The sequence below is a fragment of the Salmo salar genome, chromosome 15, assembly GCF_965601325.2.
Source record: "Salmo salar chromosome 15, fSalSal1, whole genome shotgun sequence".
In the NCBI taxonomy this organism is placed as follows: Eukaryota; Metazoa; Chordata; class Actinopteri; order Salmoniformes; family Salmonidae; genus Salmo; species Salmo salar.
Window position 1 is genome coordinate 72,567,327 of NC_138305.1, and position 27,388 is coordinate 72,594,714.

General features: G+C 44.7%; 2 protein-coding genes across 3 annotated transcripts; both read right to left on the reverse strand.

Moving 5' to 3' along the window:
- Positions 1-1,281: 1,281 nt before the first annotated feature.
- On the reverse strand, positions 1,282-9,785 carry arih2 (ariadne homolog 2 (Drosophila)). 2 transcript variants are annotated; one of them, XM_045695172.2, is made up of 15 exons: positions 9,662-9,785; positions 7,974-8,413; positions 7,531-7,598; positions 7,337-7,409; positions 7,003-7,144; positions 6,581-6,702; positions 5,392-5,501; positions 5,129-5,246; positions 4,979-5,029; positions 4,815-4,836; positions 4,495-4,646; positions 3,804-3,947; positions 3,507-3,575; positions 1,933-2,049; positions 1,282-1,732 (listed from the first exon to the last, which is right to left on the reverse strand). In XM_045695172.2, exons 2-15 carry the CDS (start codon positions 8,226-8,228, stop codon positions 1,661-1,663), a joined length of 1,515 nt encoding a protein of 504 aa, XP_045551128.1. In that variant the 5' UTR covers positions 8,229-8,413; positions 9,662-9,785; the 3' UTR covers positions 1,282-1,660.
- Positions 9,786-14,406: 4,621 nt separating this feature from the next.
- Positions 14,407-27,093, reverse strand: xpc (xeroderma pigmentosum, complementation group C). Its single transcript, XM_082962027.1, has 14 exons — positions 26,774-27,093; positions 23,221-23,487; positions 22,966-23,074; positions 22,708-22,792; positions 22,239-22,396; positions 21,857-21,977; positions 18,499-18,588; positions 17,598-18,410; positions 17,343-17,503; positions 16,987-17,068; positions 16,504-16,635; positions 16,170-16,339; positions 15,919-16,024; positions 14,407-15,741 (listed from the first exon to the last, which is right to left on the reverse strand). Exons 1-14 carry the CDS (start codon positions 26,874-26,876, stop codon positions 15,409-15,411), a joined length of 2,730 nt encoding a protein of 909 aa, XP_082818153.1. The 5' UTR covers positions 26,877-27,093; the 3' UTR covers positions 14,407-15,408.
- Between the last annotated feature and the right edge of the window lie 295 nt (positions 27,094-27,388).

The window sequence follows — 27,388 nt, forward strand, 5'->3', positions numbered from 1 at the left end:
GGCCAGTTAGGAGATGAACCTGTGTTTTATCTTATGAAGAGAGTAGCTGAGGCTGTTGTGGCCTATTCGTTTCTGATCGTCTCAAAAGTCCTTTGTGGTTATTGCTGATTGAAACCAGCAGGTGGGTGGAGTGACAAACTTTTGTCATGACAAATAAATCCCTCTGACCTTTATTTAAACAGGTAAGTTGACTGAGAACACTCATTTTCAGCAATGACCTGGAGAAAAGTTACAGGGGAGATGAATGACCCAGTTGGAAGATGGGGGATGATGTGGCCATGGTATGAAGGTCAGATTGGGAAGTCAGCCAGGACACCAGAGTTAACACCCATCAGAAAGACAGCACCCCACAAGGCAATTGCCCCATAATCACTGCCTTGGGATTTTTTATTTAACCAGAGGAAAGAGTGCCTCCTACTGGATCTCCAGCACCATTTCCAGCAGCTTCTGGTCTCCCATCCAGGGACTGAGCTTCCAAGGTAAACCAGCAGTGAGATGCAAGTTGATATGCTGCTGGCGTGAAGTCACACGTCATTTCCGGGACAGGTACTAACTCTGCCCTATGCTCGTTAAGTCTTGGAGTTCGTGTAGGTGTGGATTTCTGTCAACCCCTATTTAAGAGTCTTTGGACCGCCCACTAGTAAAGTGGCACACATAAAAGGAGAGAGCATTACAGCAGTTATTAATATAGCTGGCACACCATGCTGCCTATATTTGGGCCAAGCAGACTGACCTGAATAAGCAACGACTACACTGCAGCGCTTGTTTAGAAGCCATGTCAAAATAATGCATTGTGGAGGCATTACTGTTTGTGTTGAAAGGTCAGAGGTTGTCACAACATTAACACATCTGAAGTGTTCAGTATGGCTGCATTTAGACAGACAGCCCCATTCTGATCTTTTTACTAAGTGGTCTTTTGGCCAATAAGATGAGCTCGGATGTGGTCAAAAGTCCAATTAGTGTGTGTGTGTGTGTGTGTGTGTGTGGGGGGGGGGGGGGGTGTAGTACCAGAATTGGGCTGCCTGTTTAACGAAGTCTGACCTGTATCTGAGCAGCATGAAAGTCCTAAAGTCAGTGTCTGTATACACTGATTGAGCGTGAAGGTGAACTGATAAAAAGGTCTGACTGGAAGATCTGGGTCAACCCATTGACAGCCACATAGCATGGGTGCCAGTTCCCTTCTGCTGTCACGGGCATTGTCGTTCGTGTGTGATAATGAACACAAAAGAAAACGACATCTGGTTTAAAAACTCAGTAACTATCTGTATTAATGTACAACCGTTGAAAATTACAGCATTTATTTATTTTTAATGTTTTTTGTTTTTTTACGAACTATCAATTTACAGAAGGTGAACAATGTGAGAAGAAAAAAAAATAACAGGTAGAGGGATGGTGGGAGAATTAAGGTTTCTTTTTTTTGCCAGAGTGTTAAAGCATGTTTGTGTTCACGTTGTGTGTGTGCGTGCATGCTCTCATTTCATGTGTAGTGTGTTTGAATGTGGCGTTCTTGACATCTAAATGGGAGGGGGGATAGAGTCGTGCCATTCTGGGACCCTGTAGCAGACAGAGAGCTTAATGAGGGAGGGATGAGTGTGAGGAGCTGTAGACAAAAGGATGCAAAATGAAGGAGCTGCTGGTGCTTTACAGTAGTCTGGAGACTTCAGGTGTCGTGGAAATCCTTCAGCAGCGTGCGTCTCCTCTGCTCAGCAATGTGCATCTGATTCTCCAGATCCTGAGAGAGAGAGGAAGAAGTTCAATTCTTCAGAGTCTAAAACTAATACAGTGCCTAGGGACGTACATATTTCGGGGGTCCTTCTGATTTCCCAAGGCGTGCCATTAACCGGCAACTCCCCTGTGCTCCCAGCCAATGGAAGTCTTAATCTGGAAACTTCAATATCCATACACACACACCCCCCCCCCCCTGTTCCTTACCCCTCTGTCATTAGCGTTCAGCTCCCCCTCGCTCCCGCTCTCGTAGCTGTCTGCTCGCTCCACCTTCCAGGACAGGTTCTCAATCTCCGCTTCCAACTGGGCCTGCTGGTATTCAAACTGAATAGGACAAAATGCATTCATTAGGCTACTTGTTCATTAGACAGCGTGTTCCATTTTTTTTTTTTAAGTTTAATTATTAGCAACTAGCAGCACCCTCCCCGTAAATGAATGGATCTGATCAATTTGATTCAATAGCATCTTCGGACTGCAAGCATCACAGAAGCGTTCACTCAACCCCCTTGCAACTATATTAGCAGCATAAATGTGCTTTGCAACTTCATGTTGCTCATGCAAAATGTCACCTTGTATGCAAGACTGAAAAATGTGTTTACAAATTTAACTGTGCAGAGCCATGGCTGAGGAAAAGCAGTCAATTGTAATACATTCATTAGGCCCCAATCTATGGCTTTCACATGACTGGGAATACAGATATGCATCCGTTTGTTGTCAGTAGCTTATGCCTGCCCATGCCATAACCCCACTGCCATCATGGGGCACTGTCAGCAAACCGCTCACCCACACGACACCATACACGTTGTCTGCGGTTGCGAGGCCGGTTGGACATACTGCCAAATTCTCTAAAATGACATTGGAGGCGGCATATGGTAGAGAAATACCCATTAAATTCTGGCAACAGCCCTGGTGGGCATTCCTGCAGTCAGCATGCAAATTGTACACTCCCTCAAAACATCTGCACATTTTAGAGTGGCCTTTTGTCCTCAGCACAAGGTGCACCTGTAATGATCATGCTGTTTAATCAGCTTCTTGATATGCTACACCGGTCAGGTGGATGATTGTTGGCAAAGGAGAAATGCTCACTAACAAGGATTCAAACAAATTTGTGCACAAAATGAGAAATAAGCTTTGTGCGTATGGACAATCTGGGATCTTTTATTTCAGCTCATGAAACACTTCACATGTAGCGTTTATATTTTGTTCAATGTATATTAATGGAATGCAGTAGTGTAAAGTACTTAAGTAAAAATACTGCATTTATATTTTGGACAACTTTTACATCACTAAACAAAATGTACTTTACTCCATACATTTTCCCCTGACACACAATAGCACTCGTTACATTATGAATGCTTAGCAGGACAGGAAAACGGTCCAATTGACATGCTTATCAAGAGAATATCCCTGGCCATCTATTGCCTCTGATCTGGCGGACTCACTAAACATGCTTCATTTGGAAATGTCTGAGTGTTGGTGTGCCCCTGGCTTTCCTAAAGAAAAGACAACGGTGCCATCTGGTTTGCATATAAGGAATTAGAAAATATTTTACTTTTGATACTGAAGTGTGTATTTTAGCATTTCCATTTACTTTTGACCCTTAAGTATCTTTAAAACCAAAATGGTGCTAAAGTCTTAACAAAGTAGTATTTTGTCCTGGGTGGCTTTCACACGAGTCAATTTCAATTTAGGCATCTTTACTTTCACTCAAGACAGTTGGGTACTTCTTCCCCCCCCCCACCACCACTGACAGAATGTGGTAGCTTATACTAGACACTCACCAGTTTTTTACGCGGACCAGACTCCATGTAGTAGGCGTAGGGGTAAGTATACTGCAGAGTGTAGCGACACTGTGGGACAGGCAGATTAGAGATCAGCACAACTTGCTATTGGTTCAAGGAGCAGTGTAGCGCAGTAGGTCAAATAAGTACACAGATGACCCTTTCACACCATTATGCCGAGCTGAACCAAACTGTGCCAGATTAGAAATATACTTGGTTTGGCACCTCTCAGTAACAAAGTTGTGAAAAGCCCTATACATTCTTGTGTTAGGTCCTTTTTGCATGTGACCGTAGTACCTTGGCCAGGAGCTTAGCAGCGTTCTGCATGTACTGCCAGTCGATCCAGGTGCCCAGGTTGTTCATCACCCGCTCTTGGATCTTCTCCTGGATCCGCTGGTACGTCTGAGCCTCCAGCTGGAGACTCTTATTGTGGTTCTCCCACTGAACACAAAAACACAGTCAGGACTGGAGAAAGAGTCCTGAAAACTGCCATTCAAGAAACACACTTCTGGATGATTCTGACACAGATCTGTGTGTTCATTTGACACGGTGTCGTTTCTTCCAACACTCAAGAGTTGTTGAACATGAGCGGTATTTGACACGCATGTGAGACAGTTGCCATAATCTAAAAGTACCAGAGGTGACGTACAGACTACTTCTGTGGAAGTATGTGTGGCTGACGAACATGTGTACTATCCTTGAAAGTGCACCGCATGTATTAATACGATCGTCCATTTATTCTTAATGTATGGCGCTGGTTGACATCACATGTGCTGAAAGCTGTGTAATGCTAAGAGGTAAACAAACCACCTGACTGACACCGTTACTCTGGCAACGCACAGGTGTTTGATGTAGTTCATGTCACCTAGTCACGTGACGCACAGCTTAATACTTCCGAAAGGCTCACTGAATTCCATACAAACACTCAAAGTGTGAGCAGAAGTGTCATGTACCCGTCAGTGATGGTAGCGATTCATATTCATCTCACCCTCTCAAAGTAGAAGAGATATTTCTTGAGGGCCTCTCTGGCCTGTGCCTGCTGGCTCTGGTTGACGATGTCTGGGTTCTCCTTATAGCGACTGCACTCATAGTACTCACTGCCATGGGTCTTCCAGTCCCCCAGACACATCCAGCAGAAGTCTACACAGGGACGACATTAAAAACGGGAAAAACAAGGCGATCTCAATGTCAAATGGGTTGCATACGGCTTGAGTGCGTTAAATCAGCAGAACGTTGGGGAAAATAATTGATGGTAGAAAGGCTAATTTGGCGTTTAGCTATAAGAAGTCATATAACTGAGATACACACCGTGTTTGCACTTGGAGCATTGCTGAAACAGAGAGGAAAGAAATGTCACTTAAAAAAGAACCTGTAGTAAAAGTAGACATTCATAGAAAAGCTCCAGAGAAAACTAAGGCAAACAATGTGCTGATCGTCGGCACAACTCAGATGCCGATTCCATTACCACTCACCATGTGATTGCAGCCTCCATTCTTCTCAATGCAGATATTGCACTTGGGACACTGGGGGGAAAAAAAAGAAAGACATTCGACATTACGGACAAAAGCAAAGGAGAATATTGGAAAACCACACCTAATTTCATTGTGTGCGGCCTGTCTCACATCTTTAGTGTGCGCACTGATGTAGTTGGCCGTCTCGGAATCGTCTGCACATTTGGTCAGCCACCTTCGGACAGTCGGGCAGTCTGTTGGGGCGTGGTACATGGCCCGGCATTTGAAACTGAGACGGTAGAGAGAAAGTTGTAAGTACATCCGCAGGGAGTCAAATGATATGACCATAGGTTTATCTGACATGATACACATGAAGCTAACAACGTGTGTACTGATCTGTGTGTAAGAGTAGTACGTGCTGGCGCCTGTCTCACCAGAAGACCTCATTGCAGCGGATGCACTGTACTCTGCGGGCCCGTGGCTCCTGCACTTGGATGACGATGGGGCAGTCTGCCCCTGGACACAGCTGCAACTGGAAGTGGCTCTGGAGAGAGGAGGCTTGTTTAGTCCCGTCTATCGACATGTCTGTGAACCATTCAAATGCGTCAAGTGTCCTTGGTCAGAACTAAACTTAATTTATACTCAGTCCGACTGAAGACCGCTGATGCGCCTGTCGGTTTCCTTGACACAGAGACTTGAAAAAAAAGGTTCACCTTTGACAGCTTCTAGAAGTTCTACATTTCTCAAAGAATGCACTGCTTTAATTGTCGTATTCACAAATGTAAACAGGCTATTTTTAACTCCCATTGCCTTGTAAATAATGATTTTTAATGTGTTCACTTTAATGAACAAAAGTCAGCTCCGGTCAAAATGTTAAGCTAGCAAACCAAAATACCGCTCCGTAGCTCATTTTGGTTTCCTGGCTTGCTGGACTGACAAATCCTAAAAAAAAGTAACAGATGGGTTGATCGATATTAAAATAGAGCAGGTATGCCATTTGGACCATCCAGGCTGCTGATGTCATGCAAACACTTTTTGCATTTATCATTTCTCATGATGTCACTGCAGACATATCACTGTCTACAGATATGTAGTTAGACCCACTGTAAACCAGCCGAGAGACAGCGCCTTACCGACAGCTACAGAGACCTTCAATAGCTAGACAGGTCCTGACAAATATGCACACTGGCTGAAAGATGGAAATTAAAGAGGCCGATAGTTTCCTTCTATTAACAGCATGCTGACAGTGCAATTTTTCACCATTTGCTGTTCAAGAACAAAAGCTGCAGGGAGAGAGAAACAGAAAGAGGGACAGACAAACACAAAGAGGGACAGACAAACACAAAGAGGGACAGACAAACACAAAGAGGGACAGACAAACACAAAGAGGGACAGACAAACACAAAGAGGGACAGACAAACACAAAGAGGGACAGACAAACACAAAGAGGGACAGACAAACACAAAGAGGGACAGACAAACACAAAGAGGGACAGACAAACACAAAGAGGGACAGACAAACACAAAGAGGGACAGACAAACACAAAGAGGGACAGAAACAGAAAGAGGGCAGTGCCGACAAGCAGCCAGACAGACCACCAGAAGGAAAGGCTGAGACTCGTACCTCCACATAGTCCCTGAAGAGGTAGCGTCTATATTTGTCCTTCAGCTCCTCACCAGGCAGCAGTGGGAGCACAAAGTCTTCTGGCATTTGGAGGGAACAGTCCTGAGCCATACAGGAGATACCTGCACACAAAGATACACCACTTAAAATATTGTAAGCTCATGCATACACCCTGAGCATAAAAAAACATCTGGAGAAACACATGGATTTCAAATACATCTTTTTTTATACAAGACAAATTTAATATGAAAACATCCAAGGTACACAGACATGGGAATATGATTGCAAGTAAAGGCTATCAAATAATTCTCTCACCAGGGTTCATCTTCAAAGCCTATCATGTCACTATCTTCAAAGGAACAACAAGCTGCTGACTTCTGAACACACTGACAGGTCGCATCAGCCCTACCAGCGCTGCTTACCCACTCCCATCCCATCTTTGACGAGTACAGTGCAATGCTGCTCCCAGCATCCTTTGCAGAAGGAGTGCTGACAGGGCAGCGCGAGCAGGGTGTCCCTCCGAACCAGCTGCAGACACACCCCACACTGGAGGGACTGAGGGGTCTGGGGACCGAAAGAAAATGTCACACACACGATAGTCAAATGGTGGCCCCAAGGGCCAAATCTGGTCAGTGACAGTTCAGACCACCTACACAACTAGAACAGAGTCCCTGTACCTTTCCAGACACCACATTGACCTTCACCCAAATACAATACAAACACACACCATAGAAAAAGAGCACTCTTGGTACTTACAGGAACTGATCTGCAGGTGCTGCTGGGCTGGACCTGGGCCTCAGACAGCAACTGAGATGAGCTTGACTTGTATCTAAAAAAATAAAAGAAGAAAGCTAAACCAGGGAACCAGAAATCATATTCGAACCGGTTTATCAGAATATTTGCATAGTGTATGAAAATACAAGTGAGTAGGACTGAACTAGTGCGTTTACCTGTCCAGTATTTGTGACACTTGCCAGTGAAAGTGCACAAGGACCAGTTTGGCTACAGCAGGTAAAACCTGTCCAAAGAGAGGACGGAGAGAAGCATCAGGAGGATCAAGCCTATGAATACAGCTGTTCTCGGGAGGCAGCAGCAGACCCTTCTCAAGTGCTTTCATTGATTACTTCTTTAAACTGATAACTACTGAGACTGGAAAGATACGCACCTCATAACTAGATATTACATGACCGTGCCACAGATATGGTCTGATATTACGGCTCCCCATTCAATTTAGGTTAACACACAGCCCTCCCAATGAGAATGAATGCGCGGCCCCTAGATATTTTCACACCCCTAGTCATTACGGTTAAGATTGAGGGTATGGTAATTGACCCTAGGTATGTGGTTAATGGTAACGTCGACCTCAATTACCCCTAAGACTAGCCCAACAAACCTTCAGGATGGCGGCGATACTGTTGACCTCGTCGCAGAGCACCTTCTGGCTCTCCCTGTAGGTGAGGCAGGTGAACTGGTACTCCTCTGGGTCGAACGAGTCGGCCCCCTGCTGCTCCATGTCTCCGGCCACGCCGTCATAGTAGTCGGCTATGTCCCCCTGGTCGTCGTCGTCACCCCCGTCATCATCCTCAGAGTTGACCCCGAGGTCTTCCTCATTGCTGTCGGAGGCCTGGCTGTTCATGTCCACAGACATTCGCCGGCAGAGACGCCCTCACTCTCTCTGGGACTGGCTCTCTGGCCGTCGGAACCACCTGGGGGACTACAGCACCCAGAAAAAAAACTGCTCCACAAACTAGCCCAACACCGCTCAGCAGCAGCGGAAGAAGCAGAAGAAGTTACACTCCCCGTCTTTCATGAGGAACCGTCGAGGTGGATGCTCTGAAAGGAGACAAAGAACTTGAGGATAAGTGGGAGGGATGAAAGAGGGAAAAAATAAAATGGTTCAGCGCAAAAAAAACCAAAAAAAACACTAGACAATGGTTGAGTCTGAGGAAGAACAGGTCAGGGACAAGGTGTGATGTTCATTCGTCTGAACTCAGGTCAACGGAACTACAGTGCTCCATAAAGTCAAGGTCTCTCTGCACAAGACAGAAAAGTCTGCTCCAATACCCTGCCACTTGTGCAATTCACTGATTAGAGATCCACCAAAACTTGTCCAACCAAGGCTTCAGAAAGATCGGGAAAGCACAAACATCTTCCATTACCCCTGGGACTTCCTTTTCTTCTAGTTGTACATTAGACAAACAATATGATAACACGTGTGGGATACAAAGCACGGGGAGCGGCTTAATGCAGCGGTTTAAAGGATTACATGACGATATTTCCCCGTACTGACAAGGTGGTAGGACAGTAGGCACAGGAGCAGCCGCGTGACATACTATCTAGTCCTAATAACAAAAACGTGAATATTCAGCCAACTATAGTGACTCCTTGCATTCCTCAAAATATCTCCACGTAGTGGGCGGTGTGGCGATTGACGGTCTACTTCGGATGTCTGCTCCTGTTCTACGGTTTGTGATGGACTTTGTGGCATGAACATTGAACATAAAGCCATGGATCACCGCAGTAGGTAGCCAGGAGTTTGATATGTGACTTGCAATATCGGCCTGGCCCCCATGTCAGTGCTAGACGCTTGTTTGCATTCCCTCCGTGCTATAAATAGGCACTTATGCATACACGATATCATAGACGTAGTTATGTGTTTACAGTATAATACGTCAAATGAAGTGGGTTCTGGCCGAATACACAAACATGACTGGCTTGTAGCTGGGTTTGCCTAGCCAATTTCCCAGCGTTAACGTTTGGCGAGCTAACGTTAGTTAACAACTTAGCTAGCAATAAAGTAGAGGTTAGCACAACAGCCGTTTTCCAAATAATTATTTTAATAATCTATAAAATACGCCATCCTAGACATAGGCAACGTAGAAAAACAGCGGTGCCATTGTTCCAGCCCGGAATTCACCACAACTGATACATAACGAGTCGCTGATGCCCCTAGCCGCTGCATCTCTCACACTCTAGCCCGGGGATTGGCATGTAAACAAGGCCGTCTGTGGATCGTTAGCAAACTAACTTACCTTATCGTTGGCATAACCCTTCCCACCAAGTACTGAAGTCTTTACTTACCTTCCAGGCCGAGTTGGGTCGCCTTGCAAATGAAGCCAAAAGTGATTTTAAGTACCAGGACCAATTCTGAAAAACTCGCCAGTTAAGATGAAGACAGAAAGTAAATTAATATTCAAATATTGCGTCACTTCCGTGTCTCCATCGATGACACCCATTGGACAGTTATATTATTCAAGGCGGGGACCCAAACCAAGGGGATTCGATTAATCAGGCTCGGGCGCCGGTTTAGACATGTTTTACACCGGGTGAAAATTAATCGCATTCGTTTTGGAACCGGGCGCATGAGCCATGTGCCCCGTTCATAACCCACGGCGAAGTTGGCTGAAAACAAGTCAGTAAATTAACCACGTGGAGTAATGAGTAGGATTCTGTATTTTCACATGCAAAAAAACGCTTAATCTACCTTCCCAATGAAAATTCAAGCATATCTTTTATGGAAAATATATGTTTCTGGACAATACACCATGCTGCCTGGTTGACAACGTGACCGAGCGGCGCAGATTACTGTTCATTTGAGAAAGGCGCTCCTCCCTCATCACTTTTGCCTGTTCATATCACGGGCCATAGACAGGTGCCAAGCGGTTTAGCATAATCGAATCTGCCCACTGTAATCTTAGTTTCTAAGGAATTAACAAATCATCTACATTTTAATTATTTGTGCATCTCTAATACCAAGAAATTCTTCGAACAATTAGTAGGAATCCAGAGACACAATGAATCAAGGTTAAAAGAACTGGCTCTGGCCAGACACTGCATCAAGTGCATGAACAAAAGTAATGAAATTGAAAAATACATAGCCTACATGTGGGAGACAATGACATAAGATCAGTCGGGTTTAAAGAACTTATGGAAGAAATCAACAACACTCTCCCGTGACTATTTTCTGAGTGGCTGGGAATATATTTATAGCTCTGATGCCTGTGTAATCCTGAGGATCCATTCTTGGCTGTGGCCCAGTGACTGTCTGTCCTTGGATCGTGTTCTTCTTCTTAACATTTGTATTGCCGGATTGCAACCAACTGAAAGTTGCATACACCGCCACCTACTGTACTGGAGTGTGAGGCCGGTTACGGCCTCCATATTCGGCCTATTTCTCTTATCGCAAATCAAATTTTATTGGTCACATACACATATTTAGCAATGTTATTGCGGGTGTAGCGAAATGCTTGTGTTCCTAGCTCCAAAGTGCAGTAGTATCTAACGGTCCCGTGTGGCTCAGTTGGTAGAGTTTGCAACGCCAGGGTTGTGGGTTCGATTCCCACGGGAGACCAGTACGGAGAAAAATGTATGAAATGTATGCATTCACTACTGTAAGTCACTCTGGATAAGAGCGTCTGCTCTAAAATGTAATGAACAGGTCAGGGTTCCATAGGCAGAACAGTTGAAACTGGAGCAGCAGCACGACCAGGTGGACTGGGAACAACAAGGAGTCATCAGGCCAGGGGCATGAGGCATGGTCCTAGGGCTCAGGTCCTCCGAGGGAAGAGAACAAGAATTAGAGGGAGCCTACTTAAAATTCACACAGTACACTGGATAAGACAGGAGAAATACTCTAGATATAACAGACTGACCCTAGCCCCCGACACATATTGCAGCAACTATTGCAGCATAATTACTAGAGGCTGAGACAGGAGGGGTCAGGAGACACTGTGGCCCCGTCCAACTATACCCCCGGACAGGGCCAACCAGGCAGGGTATAACCCCACCCACTTTGCCAAAGCACAGCCCCCATACCACTAGAGGGATATCTTCAACCACCAACTTACTACCCTGAGACAAGGCCGAGTATAGCTCACGGAGTTCTCCCCCACGGCACAAACCCAAGGGGGGCGCCAACCCGGACAGGAAGATCACGTCAGAGACTCAACCCACTCAGGTGACGCACCCCTCCTATCCAGGGGCGGAAATCCCGGGGGGGACGGGGGGGACACGACCCCCCCCATCCTGAGAAAAATATGATTTGTCCCCCCAATATATCACTGAAACATAACTATGTAATTTAAATAATATTAATAATACACAATGAAAGCAATTGTGCTGATTATAGACACTTAATAGTGCGTTTTTAAGTTTCAAAAGATTGCGACCCCCCCCACCCTTTGCCTCACAATGGTTTGATCCACTGCCAGTTCCTTAGTTGGCAAGGTAACAGAGGGGTCGTGTCTACTGTCTGAAAGGCACTCAATGAACGTAACTGACGTAAGGTTAATCCAGTCAATCGCGCACACACACTAGCTGAATATGCAGAGCTAGCGCGCAAATATTAACTATTAAGCTAGCTATTCCATTTATGTGGCGTCGTCAAAGATGGAATCTTTGCTATCGTCAATTTATTCCAAGATCAGCATGCAGATGATGTAAGTTAGTGCTTCAAAGTCCCTGTGATAAGGTTAGCGATAAACTGAAGTCCAAACTGAACAGAACTACACGCTCTTCTACCATTGTCTTAAATATATTTAATGGTCTCGTTGCAAAAGCTAAATTGTCGCAAGGGAACTTTTATTTATTTATTTTATTTCACCTTTATTTAACACGGGTAGCAAAGATTATAGCAAACACCACTGAAACTGAATTGGTGCTCGCTAGTTTTGCAAATTCAGCTATTGTTGGAAGCCAGCCAATATGAAACAAACTATTAAAATTACAAAAGGTTGCAGCATATGTTGTGTAAATGGTGAACTCATACAGCTGTCAACTCTTGTCATTTTAATCCGTTTCACATTTGCTAGCTACCTTTTAGACCGAAGCCCAAATAGAATGATAGAAGATGATAGAAGCCCATCTCCTACTGTAAATAACCTACACACTGTGAGTAAGAACCCTAGTAGCCTAATATCTCAGACTAGTTGATAAAATGTTCATAAGAAAGAAATGAAATTCTAATGGAAATGTTTCACAATGATGTCATTAGGCAGAGCAGGCAACAGATGGCACACAGACAGCAGAGTTGGGGACAGCTATGCAGGGACAGACTGGCAGAGACAGGGAGTCTCAGGTAAGTTTGAGTCTTTGTTTGGCAACATTATGAAAGGATCTCAATTTTTTTTACTTGTAAAATAGGAACATAATTGGAAAATGCCATGGATACCCCCACTCTCAACTTAAACTGGTGACTGAACTAAGATTTGTTAAAGGCAATGGTATTGCTGTTGTGATTAGTTGTGTAGTTTTGGGTACCGGTAGTTAGGAGTACGGCAAACACCTTATTTCTTTGGTTCCTCAATATACATTTACCATATTACAATGTAGGCTATGTGTTACAGCACTACTTTTGGTATCCCCCTCAGGAATTGCTCTTGAGAAAATGTCATGTAATTGTCCCCTCCAAAGTTGATATCAGATTTTCGCCCCTGCTCCTATATGATCTTACACAAGGCCGACAGCCTGGGAGGACGGGACACTATCATTCAAACACACCTAACTCTTCTGCAGTAAAATCTTGTACACCCAAGTATTTCTCTGCAGCTGCCACCACAACATATATTTTCAGTGATTTACGTTCCATTTCTGCGGTAGGCTAAAGAAGCCAACCTTATTGAAGCACGTTTTATTCTTATCACTCTTTATTGGCCTCGGCCTAATCACAGGGATCTTCTTAGGATCCCTCACCCTGGACCCATCTTCCTCTACTACTCTCTTCCCTGCCTCAGCATACTACACCTTCTGTACTACTCAGATTCTGGCAACCTGCCTTTCTTTCACCGGACAGTTCTGATCTGCAGCACCACTTTTTCCACCTATAGTACACATTCCTTTGTCTCATTCCCTCCTGCACACTTCTCACATCTAGGAATCTCCCTCCTACATACTGCTGCAACATGACCATAAGCTTGGCACCTAAAGCACCCTAATGGGTTCAGGACAAGCGGTAAAGACCGCATGAAAACTCATCAGGACATTGTGGCTTCTCTGTCTCACCACGTTCTCCACTGGGTCGGCGTTGCAGCAAACGGCGGGCGTCACAGACACTGGGACTTGGATCGTGTTGGGAATCCCTGACCTGCAGAGTAATCCTTGAGGGGGTTCAATTAATCTCGCCCGGGCTCCCGTGCAGGCGTAATTTGCACCGGGTGGAAGTTGATTGCATTTGATTTGGAACCGGGCGTGAGCCAATAGCCCCACTCTTTCCGACGGCGAAGTCGGCTCAAAACAAAAGTGATGTAATTAAGCATGTGTAGTAATAGTAATGACATCTTTTTGTAGGCACCAACTCCGCCATGGTTCGTTGAACAAAGCCTGTGGAAAACGAATGGAGTTTTTGTTTTGGATAAACGCCGAAAATAAGGTCTGTGGTAATCTTCTTCAAACAATGACACTTTTTGTGAATTTTGAAGCATTTATGTAATAACGCACATAAAAGGTTCATTGTGATATTATCTCATAGAACAAATGAAAATGAGTTTCACATTTCAAACATTTACTTGATGGAAAAAGAGATGTTTCTAGACAATGCACCATGCTGCCTTGTTGACAACATGACCGAGCGGTGCAGATTACCGTGCCATTTGAGAAGAGCTCTCTTCCCTCCCCGCTTTCGCCCGATGACATGATGGGCCATGGTTCAACCCAAGCCAGCGTAAAATAACTCCGTCCTTGTCTCTGACAATCAGTGATTGGCTCCATTGCCTCAAGGATAAAACATACTGTTGCTATGAGACATTGTGATGATGAAATTGATCTTGTTGTGAATGTCTGAGTTTGTAGTTTGGGCAGCTTGATGATGATACAAATGCACGAGTCAACACTTCTATTTGGGTCAAACTCATGAGTCCCAAAATATCTGCTATTTATTTCCATTCTTTTAACACTACATCAACGCTGTAATATAACAACAATTCGGATACATTTTTTACATTTTTATAACAATTCTTAGAAAAATACTTTGCATTAAAAAAACTGTCTACTAATAGACATTAGAGACAGACAACTGAGCTCCCACATTCACACGCCCACACACACACGCCCACACACACACACACACGCCCACACACACACACACCCACACACGCCCACACACACACACGCCCACACACACACACGCCCACACACACACGCACGCGCCCACACACGCACGTCCACACACACACACGCACGCACGCACGCACGCACGCACGCACGCACACACACACACACACACACACACACACACACACACACACACACACACACACACACACACACACACACACACACACACACACACACACACACACACACACACACACACACACACACACACACACACACACACGTAGAGATATGAGTGTGTTTAGAGACACAGGAGCGATATGAGTGTGTGAAGAAAAAAAAACGGAATCAGTTTACGTCGACGTTCCACCACCTGCAGCAGTGCAGGTTAGAGTCTGTGCCAGTGTAAAGGTTATCACGTTGCTAGCTTCGAGAGTACCACTTCCTCCTGAGTGGGGTTTACACAGAGGCTCAAACCCAGGACATCTGCCTTGCTAGCACACGTAACAGCAATTCTCAAGCGTGTTACCTAGTGGGGTGCCACGCGAAAAGCGAGCTATTCGCTGGCGCAAGTGGGGACAATTCAGGCATGCCCATGTGCCACACCAACACCAGACTGCTTTGTTGTTTTGGTCCACAGGGATTACAATGACCTACATCTCCTGTAGTACAGCAGGAACCAAGAACAGATGCCTGTCGGTCTGACCTACTTCTGATCCGTTCTGGCGACATGAAGAACACGACTGGATGGGCGCCAGAGAGAGTTGGGTTGGCTGATCTTATACTTTCTCAAAGGGGAAAAGGTGCTTTTCCTGGCCCCTTTTCTGCCGTTTGGATGTTGTTTTGGAGGCTCCCCCCGTGCCACTGTCCTGCTCCCCCTGTCTGTTCTGGGGCCAGGCCTGTGCCAGTGCGCTAGAAGCCGTGTTCGGCCCACCTTCCCCTTCCTCTTCAGACGATAGACCCTCTATCCCTTCCCTATCCTGGCTCTTCAGTTGGTCCAGGCCTCCTCCGGGTGTTGGGCCTTTCTTCCCATAGCGACGCTGTAGTCTCTCCCTGATCAGCAGGCTCTTCACCAGCAGAGTCCAGTTAGCCACTGCCCTCTTTTCCCGCTTCTGGAAAACACACACAAGACATATGATGAGCAAAATATGAGAAGCACTAACCTAACAAACAAGATAATGCCTGTAATACACCGGAGTTAAAAAACAAACCTTCTCCATAAAGATATGATTAATTGCATGAAATACGAAGTGGCAAAACAGAGGCTTTTCACAAACACATTCAGACACACTACAACTCCCCTCTTTCTCCTTCTGTCTCTGGATCTCTTGGTCTTCCACCCAGGCTGCTCTCAGGATCTCCTCATGCTCCTCACACACAATGTAGCCGTCCGTTCTAGAAAAAGAAACGCGCAGAAACAAACTACGTAACAACCAGCACACATATCACAAACAATTACGCAACCATACATCGGCGCACACACACACACAGACACGCGCACACACACGCACACACGCAGGCAAACAATGGAAAAACCTACACAGCATGAGAGTAGCCACCGTGAAAGTCAAAGCCAGTGACAGCAGCGGCACAGTCCATGTCCAGCTTCTTAGCCACTCTCTGGAGGTTAGGCAGACGCAGGTGGACACAGCCAACGGGCTGCATGCAGGGCTTGAACAGGTAAACGTTGCCGAAGTCGTTACGAGGCACCTGGAGAAAACAAACATATAATTAACTCAAATGTTTATAAAATTTAACATACATGTGCACACGCACATATACACACACACATATACACACACACACACACACACACACACACACACACACACACACACACACACACACACACACACACAAGAAAGTAATCATACCCTGCCATCCACAGCTACTGGGGGCTGGTACTCCTCTGTCTGCCATTCACCAAACAGAGGCAGGTCATCTTTGTCCTTCTGCTCTGACGCCATCCTGACTTTGCGAGAGCGATTGGAAAACCCTCTCACCATCTGAGAGAGAGATAGGTTGAGAGAACGTGTATGGGAGAGAGAGTGTGTGTGTGAGATTGTGTGAGTGTGTTTAAGAAAGTGTGTGTGTGTGTGAGAGAGCGAGAGAAAGTGAGAGTGAGTGTGTGAGATAGTGAGAGAGAGCTTGTCTGTGAGAGTGAGTGTGAATGTGAGAGAGAGTGAGTGTGTGTGAGAGAGAGAGCTTGTCTGTGAGAGTGAGTGAGAGAGAGAGCTTGTCTGTGAGAGTGAGTGTGAGAGAGAGTGAGTGTGTGTGAGAGAGAGGGTGAGTGAGAGAGGGTGAGTGTGTGAGTGAGTTTTGCTACGGTGTGCCCTAAAGAACACGACCCTGCTCACCTTGTATGGCTCCTCTCCTAGACGGACGGTGCGCGCCTCCTTCAGCCAGGTGTCTCGGGAGTGTAGCGTGTGAATACAGTCCCTGTGGAGACCCCAGATGCAAATAAGTACTACTGTATTTCTCATGGCTTTTCACAATCAAAGAAGATACATTTGTTTTGGATACCAAACAATGAGTGTGCATACCATAGTAACGCATTTACATGACCCGCCCCCAAAAAAGAGCAACATTTCCATGAACTCTGCTTTGAAACAAAATGATACTTTTAAACAGCCCTCTATCTGCTTCTTTGCATTCAAAATCAGTTATGAAAAATCTCAAATTTGCAATATCCCCTGTTATGTGTGCTGCTTACCTGGAATAGACGGGCTCTCCCCTGCAGTACCCCAGGATGGCCGCTGTGGAGGGGTAGAGAGCTTCATATTTCAGTAGATGTCTCTTCAGGGCGTACAGCGGGTGGTTTTTGAACTCTGCTATCGACGTGGGCAACGGCTTGTCCAGCAACTTCGCCTGGAGCTAGAGCACAGAGAGAGGGGGGGGGGGGGGGGGGGGGGGGTGTAAATGAGAAGCTGTACAAGTGAAGGCGTGCAAATTTGCATCTCATTCTCACCTCTTTATCCTCCTGGACATCCCTCTCCGATTCGGGGCCGAGGAATGGCTCGAGCGTCACCTCCCACCACTCCTCGTCCACCCGGCGCTTTCTGGTGGAGGTCATCCAGGTGGGGTCGTACTTGCTGCCCAGATCCTTCAGGTGACCGTCCCCGTCAACGGCTACCACGTAGGTCATGGGATGGGTGGCCTGCTTGGAGCACAGTTGAGGCTGCCCCACCCCCTGCAGCACTTCCACACAGACCCAGCACCCAGTCTTCTCCAGGTACACCTCCAGCCACTCGTCTGCACCCTTCCCCTCCTTCCTTTTGCCCCGCTTCATCCCCTGCTCTTCCTCCCCCTCCTCTTCATTTCCCTCCCAATCGTCATCTTCCTCTTCACTCTTCACTTTCTTCTTGCCTCCACTGCTTCTTTTCTGTGGAGCTGTACTCTTGCCCTTGCTCTTACCTCCTTTTACTTTCTTGGCTCTGATGGCTTTGGTTCCTCCCTCAGAGTCCTCGCTGTCTTCCTCATTGGTCAGCTGGAACTCCTCCCCATCACTTGGCCCCTCCTCCTCTTCACTGCTATCCTCTTTGTAGCTCACCTTCGAGGCTATGCTGCGGCGCTTGGAGTTCTTGGGTTTCTGCCCCACCGACACAGCTTTTTCCGTCTCCCCTGCCTCTTTCTTTTTTGCCTTCTTGCCTCCTCTCTCGGCCTTCCCTCCTGCCGGTCTCTTGGACCCTGGGGATACATTGGGCTCTGAGGGGCTCTCCTTTGGAGGTTTCTTCTGCGATGGACTCTTCCTAGGCGGGCTGCCTGAGTTCTTGGCCTTGCTCTGAAAAAGAGAGTTGGATCAGGTAAGGACACACACAGAGCCTGTGAACTTCACCTTAAAGTGTGTACACGCAAACCCAATACTGGACCTTGGCTGACGGGGGCTTCAGTGACAGGGGCTGCAGAGAGAGCACCAGTCGACAGAAGAGCTGCAACGACCTCAGCACCAATAGGAACAGCTGGAGGAAAACACAGGGGACAGAGGTCAAGGTTACATCATGCAGGTAAGACAACAGGAACACTTGATTTAAAACAGGCTTTAGTTAAATACCGTCAAGGCAAACTGAGTTAGGCCCAATTTCTCTCTAGAGAGAAGATTTTATTTTTTTAAAATGTTTTTTCACCTTTATTTAACCAGGTAAGCTAGTTGAGAACAAGTTCTCATTTACAACTGCGACCTGGCCAAGATAAAGCAAAGCAGTGCGACAGAAACAACAACACAGAGTTACATGGAATAAACAAGCGTACAGTCAATAACACAATAGAAAAAAAATAAAGTCTATATACAGTGTGTGCAAATGGCATGAGGTATGGCAATAAATAGGCCATAGTAGCAAAGTAATTACAATTTAGTAGATGAACACTGGAGTGATAGATGAACAGATGATGATGAGCAGATGATTGTGTGTAAGTAGAGATACTGGTGTGCAAAAGAGCAGCAAAGTAAATAAAAACAATATGGGGATGAGGTAGGTAGATTGGGTGGGCTATTTACAGATGGACTATGTACAGCTGCAGCGATCGGTTAGCTGCTCAGATAGCTGATGTTTAAAGTTCGTGAGGGAAATGTAAGTCTCCAGCTTCACTGATTTTTGCATTTCGTTCCAGTTACTGGCAGCAGAGAACTGGAAGGAAAGGCGGCCAAAGGAGGTGTTGGCTTTGGGGATGACCAGTGAGATATACCTGCTGGAGCGCGTGCTTGGGGTGTTGTTATCGTGACCAGTGAGCTGAGATAAGGCAGAGCTTTACCTAGCATAGACTTGTAGATGACCTGGAGCCAGTGGGTCTGGCGACGAATATGTAGCGAGGGCCAGCCGACTAGAGCATACAGGTCGCAGTGGTGGGTGGTATAAGGCGCTTTGGTAACAAAACCGATGGCACTGTGATAGACTGCATCCAATTTGCTGAGTAGAGTATTGGAAGTTATTTTGTAGATGACAAAGTCGAGGATCGGTAGGATAGTCAGTTTTACTAGGGTAAGTTTGGCGGCGTGAGTGAAGGAGGCTTTGTTGCGAAATAGAAAGCCAATTCTAGATTTGATTTTGGATTGGAGATGTTTGATATGAGTCTGGAAGGAGAGTTTACAGTCTAGCCAGACACCAAGGTATTTGTAGTTGTCCACATATTCTAGGTCAGAACCGTCCAGAGTAGTGCAATACGGTTTCTGTATTCCGCACCCGCCTGCCCGATGCTAGGGTGCGGGCAGCGAACGGTTGAAAAGCATGCATTTGGTTTTGCTAGCGTTTAAGAGCAGTTGGAGGCCACAGAAGGAGTGTTGTATGGCATTGAAGCTCGTCTGGAGGTTAGTTAACACAGTGTCCAAAGCAGGGCCAGATGTATACAGAATGGTGTCATCTGCGTAGAGGTGGATCAGGGAATCACCCGCAGCAAGAGCGACATCGTTGATATATACAGAGAAAAGAGTCGGCCCGAGAATTGAACCCTGTGGTACCCCCATAGAGACTGCCAGAGGTCCAGACAACAGGCCCTCCGATTTGACACACTGAACTCTGTCTGAGAAGTAGTTGGTGAACCAGGCGAGGCAGTCATTTGAGAAACCAAGGCTATTGAGTCTGCCAATAAGAATACGGTGATTGACAGAATCGAAAGCCTTGGCCAGGTTGATGAAGACGGCTGCACAGTACTGTCTTTTATCGATGGCGGTTATGATATCGTTTAGTACCTTGAGCGTGGCTGAGGTGCACCCGTGACTAGCTCGGAAACCGTATTGCACAGCGGAGAAGGTACGGTGGGATTCGAAATGGTCAGTGATCTGTTTATTAACTTGGCTTTCAAAGACTTTAGAAAGGCAGGGCAGGATGGATATAGGTCTGTAACAGTTTGGGTCTAGAGTGTCACCCCCTTTGAAGAGGGGGATGACCGCGGCAGCTTTCCAATCTTTAGGGATCTCGGACGAAATGAAAGAGGTTGAACAGACTGGTAATAGGGGTTGCAACAATGGCGGCGGATAATTTTAGAAAGAGAGGGACCAGATTGTCTAGCCCAGCTGATTTGTACGGGTCGAGGTTTTTCAGCTCTTTCAGAACATCTGCGATCTGGATTTGGGTGGAGAAGCTGGGGAGGCTTGGGCAAGTAGCTGCGAGGGGTGTGGAGCTGTTGGCCGGGGTTGGGGTAGCCAGGAGGAAAGCATGGCCAGCCGTAGAGAAATGCTTATTGAAATTTTCGATTATCATGGATTTATCAGTGGTGACCGTGTCGCCTAGCCTCAGTGCAGTGCGTAGCTGGGAGGAGGTGCTCTTGTTCTCCATGGACTTTACAGTGTCTCAAAACTTTTTGGAGTTAGAGCTACAGGATGCAAATTTCTGTTTGAAAAAGCTAGCCTTTGCTTTCCTGACTGACTGTGTGTATTGGTTCCTGACTTCCCTGAACAGTTGCATATCGCGGGGACTATTCGATGCTATTGCAGTCCGCCACAGGATGTTTTTGTGCTGGTCAAGGGCAGTCAGGTCTGGAGTGAACCAAGGGCTATATCTGTTCTTAGTTGTACATTTTTTGAAAGGGGCATGCTTATTTAAGATGGTGAGGAAATTACTTTTATAGAACGAACAGGCATCCTCGACTGACGGGATGAGGTCAATATCCTTCCAGGATACCTGGGCCAGGTCGATTAGAAAGGCCTGCTCGCAGAAGTGTTTTAGGGAGCGTTTGACAGTGATGAGGGGTGGTTGTTTGACCGCGGACCCATAGCGGATGCAGGCAATGAGGCAGTGATCGCTGAAATCCTGATTGAAAACAGCAGAGGTGTATTTGGAGGGCAAGTTGGTCAGGATAATATCTATGAGGGTGCGCTTTTTACGGATTTAGGGTTGTACCTGGTGGTTTCCTTGAAAATGTGTGTGAGATTGAGGGCATCTAGCTTAGATTGTAGGACTGCTGGGGTGTTAAGCATATCCCAGTTTAGGTCACCTAACAGAACGAACTCTGAAGATAGATGGGGGGCAATCAATTCACATATGGTGTCCAGGGCACAGCTGGGAGCTGAGGGGGGTCTATAACAGGCGGCAACAGTGAGAGACTTATTTCTGGAGAGATGTCATACCATAAGAGCCCGAACTGTTTAACCTTTGATTTAAAACTATATGGAAAATGTGGCCATCTCTCAAAAACATACTCCATTTGCAATTTTTTGTTGTTGTTGTGCAGCAGGGGAACATGAACAAACATGTCCGCATGGTGCATTCAGTGTGCAGGATACCTGCCACTTACATGTGTCATTTCCTGGTGGTCTCTAGCGGTGAGGCTGCCCAGCCTCCTCTCCAGCAGGGCCTGTGGGTCGGGCCTCTCCTCACAGGGAAGCTCCGGGTTAAGGGTGAATGTCGCCCCAAACCTGGACAAAAAAATCAACCAGGATCAATTACAAAGAACAAAACGTAAACTTGACAACATAGCCAGGGATGATTGAATTAGTCAGGTGTCAAGAAGGGTAAACATAGTTCAGCATGCTACAAGGAATAAGCAGAAGAAGAAAAAAATTCACACGGTTAAAGTCACACGCACACAAATACAAATTAGGAATACAAGGAAGAAGAAAAAAATTCACACGGTTAAAGTCACACACACACAAATACAAATTGAAGTCCCTCCTTACCACTTGAGCAGGCCAGAGAGGTAGTTGGTGTCAATGCGTTCCTTGGCCACCATGGCAAAGTGGGTGGGCAGCAGAGACAGGCTGATGGCCAGCAAGTCCGGTGTACTACACAACCGGTTCCGGAACATCCCATTGGCTAGAAGACACATGAGGTGGACCTATGGGAGAGATGTTTAGATGCACTATTGTAAAGTGGTTGTTCCACTGGATATTATAGGTGAATGCACCAATTTGTAAGTCGCTCTGGATAAGAGCGTCTGCTAAATGACTAAAATGTAAATGTAAATGTATGTTAATAAATTGGTATCGTAAGAAGTGTTCAAATGAGAAGAGAACATGTTAGGGCGAATAAAAATGGACCACAGACATTCTGTGATTCCCCCATCAGCAGGTGAACGCATCGTGACAGTCTGCGAGCTAAGCCATGTGGAGGTCCTTACGGTACACGTGTGTGTGTGTGTGTGCTCACCTTGTGTGTGTCCTCCACCACATCTTTGTTGAAGCGGTTCATCATGCGTCGCAAATAGGTCTCAAACTCCGCCTTCCTCTTCTCCCTGGAGTCAGGTTGTCATGGTAAATTGATGGATGGTTCATATTTCCATCTTGGACTAAAATGAGCTAACTCTCCTACAGTCTGACCGTGTCATCTAGGATGCAGCACTTGCTTTTCCAAAGGAGTACACATAAAGACACAGATACCACATACCATCTTGCCACCATCTCTCACCTTTTCTGCCTTTTGTGGATGATGTCTGGGGTCTCAATCTCTATCTCCACGGGCTGTGAGGGCAGGGCTGGCTCTACTGGCTCCACTGGACCTAAGGGCTCAGACAGCTCTGAGGACAGACAACAATATCAGATAGTGACACACACAGAGCAAGGACCAGAGCCATCATAGGCTTACAAAACAGAGAACATTCATCTACACAGATATGGTCTACAAACATTGTACAATCAAAACTAGCTTTCATTCCTTTATCACCTTCCACTTCCTCCCAGTCTTCATCCTCCTCGCTGTCCTCATCTTCTTCTTCTTCTTTCACAGGCTTTACTGTGTCTTTTCTGGCTCTGATAAAAGGAGGGATGATATCACTCTCAGGACTCATATCAGCAGGCTCCTCCTTCACTGGAGTCTCGTCCTGGAAGTATTTGCTGGTGTTGGTTTCGGTTGTGTCCCCTACTATAGGTTTAGAGAGACGGGATTTGTGCTTGGCTTTTCTCTGAACCTTCTCCGTTTCCTCTCCATTCTCTGATAGGGTAGAAAGAAAGATGGGTCATGATAAGATGATGAAAGTGAGAGAAAGACTTTGAATAATCCACTGATGAGTGATTCCTCACGAAACCCAGACAACAACAAAAAAGACCATGATTTTGGGGATTTTCACGAAATGTAATCCATAGAATAGTGCTTTGGAGGAAGGACTGTTGACATATATATCTAAAGGCATAATTGAGCATATTTATGACATTTTGGCCTTAAGACTCCATAGTGTTTCATCTTTAGGTGCTACGTAGCAAACATTGGTGTCATATGAAGCTTTACTGCTTGCTCTGTAATATTAGTATTTTGATTTCAAAAACACAATATTTTTATTAATTTAGGAATATAGAAAAATATGCCAAATTTGATTTTTTAGATTTCCAATATTCATGTTTATATTTTTCTATATTCATAAATTAATTTTTAAAAAGTGTTTTTGAAATCAAAATACTTTTTCTAGAAAAATATAAACATGAATATTGGAAATGCAAAAAATCTAAAATTGGCACATTTTTCTATATATTGTTGAACATTATATACTCTACGGTCATATCAAAGTTGGGTGGGATCTCTGCAGTGGTGTAAATTATTTAAGTGAAAATACTTTAAAGTACTACTTAAGTGTTTTTCTTGGTATCTGTACTTTACACTTTTACTAAGTTTGACAACTTTTACTCCACTAAATTTCTAAAGAAAATAATGTACTTTTTACTCCATGCATTTTCCCTGACACCCAAATGTACTCGATACATTTTGAATGCTTAGGACAGGAAAATTGTCCAATTCACTCACTTATCAAGAGAACATACCCTGGTCATCCCTACTGCCTCTGACCTGGCAGACTCACTAAACACAAATCCTTCATTTGTAAATTATGTCTTTAAAAAACAAGAAAATAGCACCTTTTGGTTTGCTTAATATAAGGAATTTGAAATGATTTATACTTTGACTTTTTATTATTAAGTATATTTAAAACCCAAATACTTTTAGACTTTTACTCAAGTAGTATTTTAAAGGGTGACTTTCACTTTAACTTGAGTCATTTTATATTAAAAAGGTATCTGTAGTTTCACTCAAGTATGACAATTGTGTACTTTTTCCACCACTTGATCTCTGCTACTTTTAGGGTTATGATCCAATTTGTAAGCATTACCAGAGTGAATGTGAAAATGGATTCAAAATGGTTGCCTTCTGCTAGTGATTTGTAGGATGTGCAATGATACAAGTAAAAGGAGGGCTGTGATTGGTTACATTTCCCACTATGCCAATTTTATAAAAAGAGCCATGACTTTAAAACTAGCAGAGATCCCACTCTAAAACTTTGATATGCCCGCAGAGTACATTACGTTCAACAATATATAGAAACATTTGCCAAATCAATTATTTTCATATTCATGTTTATAAATAAACACAGCAAAAAAAGAAACGTCCTCTCACTGTCAACTGCATTTATTTTCAGCAAACTTAACATGTGTAAATATTTGTATGAACATAACAAGATTCAACAACTGAGACATAAACTGAACAAGTTCCACAGACATGTGACTAACAGAAATTGAATAATGTGTCCCTGAACAAAGGGGGGGGGGGGGGGGGTCAAAATCAAAAGTAACAGTCAGTATCTGGTGTGGCCACCAGCTGCATTAAGTACTGCAGTGCATCTCCTCCTCATGGACTGCACCAGATTTGCCAGTTCTTGCTGTGAGATGTTACCCCACTCTTCCACCAAGGCACCTGCAAGTTTCCGGACATTTCTGGGGGGGGAATGGCCCTAGCCCTCACCCTCCGATCCAACATGTCCCAGATGTGGATCCAGGCTTTTCGCTGGCCATGGCAGAACACTGACATTCCTGTCTTGCAGGAAATCACACATTAATAGTTTATGGTTCATTGAACAAGCATGGGAAACAGTGTTTAAACCCTTTTACAATGAAGATCTGTGAAGTTATTTGGATTTTTACGAATTATCTTTGAAAGACAGGGTCCTGAAAAAGGGACATTTCTTTTTTGCTGATATAGATATAAAAATGTTTTATATAAAAATACTACTCATATTACAGAGCAAGCTGTAAAGCTTCATATGACATCTGTAGATGCTTTGTAGCTTCTACAGATTAAACTTTATCTAGTCTTAAAGAAATAACCATTGCAGAGTTTAATTCGGCAGAAAATCAAAACACACAATCAACTCAGATCAGTTGTAAACACGTTTTTATATGCAGACAAGACAGTTGATCCACAATGGTAACCATGCAAGACGATGCACCTGCACACAATCTGTAATAAACATGAATCTAACAGATGCTTGCCCATTGAAACGCATCAGTGACAAATTTGAAGCAGAAGTTATGATATGAGATGCAACTGCAACATCGTAACGCAGAATGGTCGTTATTCAATTATGAATAATTGTTCTCTCTTTACCATATCCCTTGTTACACCTACAGTTCGCCATAGTCTTACGCTATCCATCTGGGACTCATGCTGTTTAGAGGTGTAACCAGACCTCACCTTCTTGAGATACCCTTCCTTGGAAAAATAGCAAATTTTCACTAGAGGCATTCCAAATGTTATTAATTTAGAGATATGAATTATGAAATGCTGTGCCTGTATGGTCATAACTTGCAGGTTTAACATTTGGAGACAAGACATATTGGATGACAAGGCAAAGAGTTGTGCCAACTGTAACCTTTGCTCCCTCAGAACAATAATAGTATTGTATATATTCCTTATATCAGAACTTACTGAAATACATTTGTCAATAATGTCTGTTGCAAAAAGTTTGGGTTATTAGCACACAAATTCCTAATTGTTAACAAGGTCGGAGGTCTCCTTCAGAATTATCCATGTATTACTAAGGATCAAGAAAAACTATTTTACCTCTTAAAATTTAATTGTGCTAATGGCAAAATGTCATATTCAGAAATGTAAATGTACTAATAAAAAAACGCTCGTTTTTTTTTTAAGGATATCGAGCAGTACATGATCATACTATAGTACATTCTTCGAATAAGAAAGCGTTTTAAAACAGTGACGTGTATGTCTTAACTTTGTATAATCGGTATTGTTGTACCCCCTATTATATATATATAGCGTATAAAAAAAAAAAAAAAATTTTTTAAACTTCCTGTATATAAACGTTGATAATGTAATGTTGTCACAATGTAGCCTAAATTAGCTAAATGGCAAGGTAGAACATCAACGGGTGTTTCCTATAAGTATTTACTCCGTGCTGGGTGTAAACTGGGTGTTGTAACTAGTTGGCTAGATTTACCTTTTTTGTATTTTAGTCCTCCAGCTTTGCCTTTTGCAACCTTCTTCGGTTTCTTTGTGTCTGTCTTCACTGCTGTGCCTGCAGACTCTTTACGCTTGGCCATGCTCGCTCGCTTCGTTCCAAATGTATTTGTGTACTTGTTAAATAGTGTTACAGACAGAATCGTGAATGACTGAGTTTACCATGCACACGTGGTGTTGTGTAATTTGGCGGAGAAACCGTGGTTATTCAACACAACTTTACAGAGCCTTTCATAATACATCCTGCGGCGATAGATTGTTATGAAGTGGTGTCCGAGAACGTCACATCCGCATCCACTTCCTTGCTGTACCCGCCATCAGTATTCCCCAATCGTTGGCGCTCTAGAGCGCAAGCCATGCGACAGGCATGGCTTGCAGGCTACAAAAGTTCCAGATGTGTGTAGGTAGACCTATTATTTTCCCGTTCACTTAGGGGGAAATTCAGTCCTGGGTAAGGCGCTTTATTCCCTGGAACTTCTTTCCTTTTTTATGCACCTTTCTGCTTATTCTAACATTTAATTTGGGCTCCCGAGTGGGGCAACGGTCTAAGGTACAGCATCTCAGTGCAAGAGGACTCACTGCAGTCCCTGGTTCG